The following is a 1,997-nucleotide window of genomic DNA, read 5'->3' on the forward strand; positions in this document are numbered from 1 at the left end:
AGGGACTTCCCTGTCCCTGCCCTACTCCAGCACCCGCCCATGCACCACAGGGTTCTGGATCCAAATCCAAAGGGCTCCCAGCCCCTGCTGCATCCCTGACAGCCCCTCAGGCCCCACAACCCAGCCCAAACCTCCTCTTCAGCAGCTCTCTTCAGCGCGGGCCCCTCGTCGTCATCATCTTCTTCTTCCTCATCTGAGGAGCCAGAAATGGGTCATTGGGGAGGCAGGGAGCCCCAGCAGGCCCCAGTGGTCGCCCTCAGGCCTACATCAGGTCTTCAAGCCCACCCTGACTCTGTTCCTTGCCCCTCCCCACCTTCTTCTTCTCCTTCATCCTCCTCCTCTCCGTCCTCAGCGGTTTCTTCTTCTTCCTCCTCAGCTCCATTCTCCTCCTCCTTTGGGGACCAGAGGAGAGAGCAGTGTCAGGCTGGCTGTTTGCCCCCCACACTATCACCACCAGCGGCCAGGGGCACTGGGAGGGCCGGAAGGGTGGGGCAAGGTGGGCACAACCCTCAACCCTGACCCTCAGCACCTCCACCACTTCTTTCTTCCGCTCTTTCCGGCTCGCCTTCTCCTCCACCTTCTCTTTCTTCTCCTTCAGGTCCTGCAAGAAAGAGGTCACCTTTCTCTCACCAGAAAGCATCTGCAGCCCTGAAGTCCCTCTAGCCCTGGTTCTCCCTCTGCAGTGAGCTTAGAGGAGAATGTGAAATAGAGAAGGTAGTGACAGCAGTTTAGAGTCAGAACAGAGGTCGCAGGGACCTAAAGGCCACAACAGGGCTGAGATCAGACACTTTCTTCCCCACGTCTCAGAGAAGATGAAAAGTGATGGGGAAAGAGAACTAGATAGCCAAGGTAACTGCTCACCATCCCCATCAAGTTCTTCCAAACCTCACTGGCTGCAGAGTTCAACTCAGCAAAGCAAATCCCCTCCATCTGCTCACAGCCCTGATGCCCCACCCCCTCCCACTGCCTGCCCAGCTCTGCCTTTTGTCTACCCCTAGGGCCTTTTCCTGGTACTCTTTCCTGGGCATCCCTCCCAGCTTCGCCCCACCTACCAAAGCCTTTGTTTCCCTGTCTGTGTGTCTGTCCCCAGAATCCTCAGGCTCCTACTTGGGCAAACACCACAGGAATAGGGAGAGCACTCTAGCCCAATTCCTGGCACCCCCTCTCACTTTTTCCCACTCCCCTCTCTGGGGGAAAATAAAAGTTCAAGTAGTTTCCACCTCCCTAAGGCCTGTGGTGTGTGCACGGTGTGGTAGGAGGGTAGAAATAACTACTTCCAGGGGATGTAGGTCAAGTAGGATAAAACAAACATGGGAGAATGTGGGACATGGAGATGAAATGAGAGAGACAAGTTCTGTGTCTGGGGTGGGACAGAAATACAGATGGGGAAAGTACATGTCTAGAGGACACCCCCCCCCTGCACTGCCCCTCTTCTTCACCCCAAGATCTTAGTGGGCACACCCTCATGTCCTTTTCTGATGTAGCAGAGGGAGATGCTCCTGAGAGTCCCCCTTCTCTAGACACACCTGCTCTTCCAATTTCGATTCCTCCTCTTCCCACCCCACCCTTGGCAGGCCCTGAGTGAGTGTCTCCTTATGATCAGATCTGGCATTGGTGTGCAACTCTGTGGATCTGATTCCGTGTGGATGGAAGTTTTCTGTGTGAGTAGATCAGCCTGAGAGGGTGTGTCCTTTCTGGAACTGAACTGGGGTAGGAGGGGGTACGGGCTGGTGTCAGTGGTTGGCCTGGAGGGACGCTCAATTCCCTTCTCCCTTTCAGGGAAGGGAGAAGAATGCTTGACCCTCTCACTCCAGCCAGGTTTCCTCATGTCACTTGGCTGTCCTCATTTCTTTGCCACATGGTTGGTATGGCATTTCTTTCTTTCTTTTTTCAAATTTTTTTTTGAGCGAGAGAGACATTGATTTGTTGATCCACTTATTTATGCATTCATTGGTTAATTCCTGGATGTGTCCCGACCAGGAATCAAACCTTGGCAC

The 1,997-nt window shown here is 54.0% G+C and overlaps 1 protein-coding gene across 1 annotated transcript in view; it reads right to left on the reverse strand.

Moving 5' to 3' along the window:
• PTMS (parathymosin) overlaps positions 1–1,939 on the reverse strand; it is a 2,631-nt gene extending 692 nt beyond the window's left edge. The window contains exons 1-3 of the mRNA XM_006757636.2: positions 530–1,939; positions 314–392; positions 7–193 (exon numbers count right to left, since the gene is read on the reverse strand). Coding sequence (XP_006757699.1) covers positions 7–193; positions 314–392; positions 530–640 — 377 coding nt within the window. The 5' untranslated portion in view covers positions 641–1,939. The remainder of the gene's footprint in view (positions 1–6; positions 194–313; positions 393–529) is intronic.
• Positions 1,940–1,997: the final 58 nt, after the last annotated feature.

This window comes from Myotis davidii, unplaced genomic scaffold (genome assembly GCF_000327345.1).
Source record: "Myotis davidii unplaced genomic scaffold, ASM32734v1 scaffold13, whole genome shotgun sequence".
In the NCBI taxonomy this organism is placed as follows: domain Eukaryota; kingdom Metazoa; phylum Chordata; class Mammalia; order Chiroptera; family Vespertilionidae; genus Myotis; species Myotis davidii.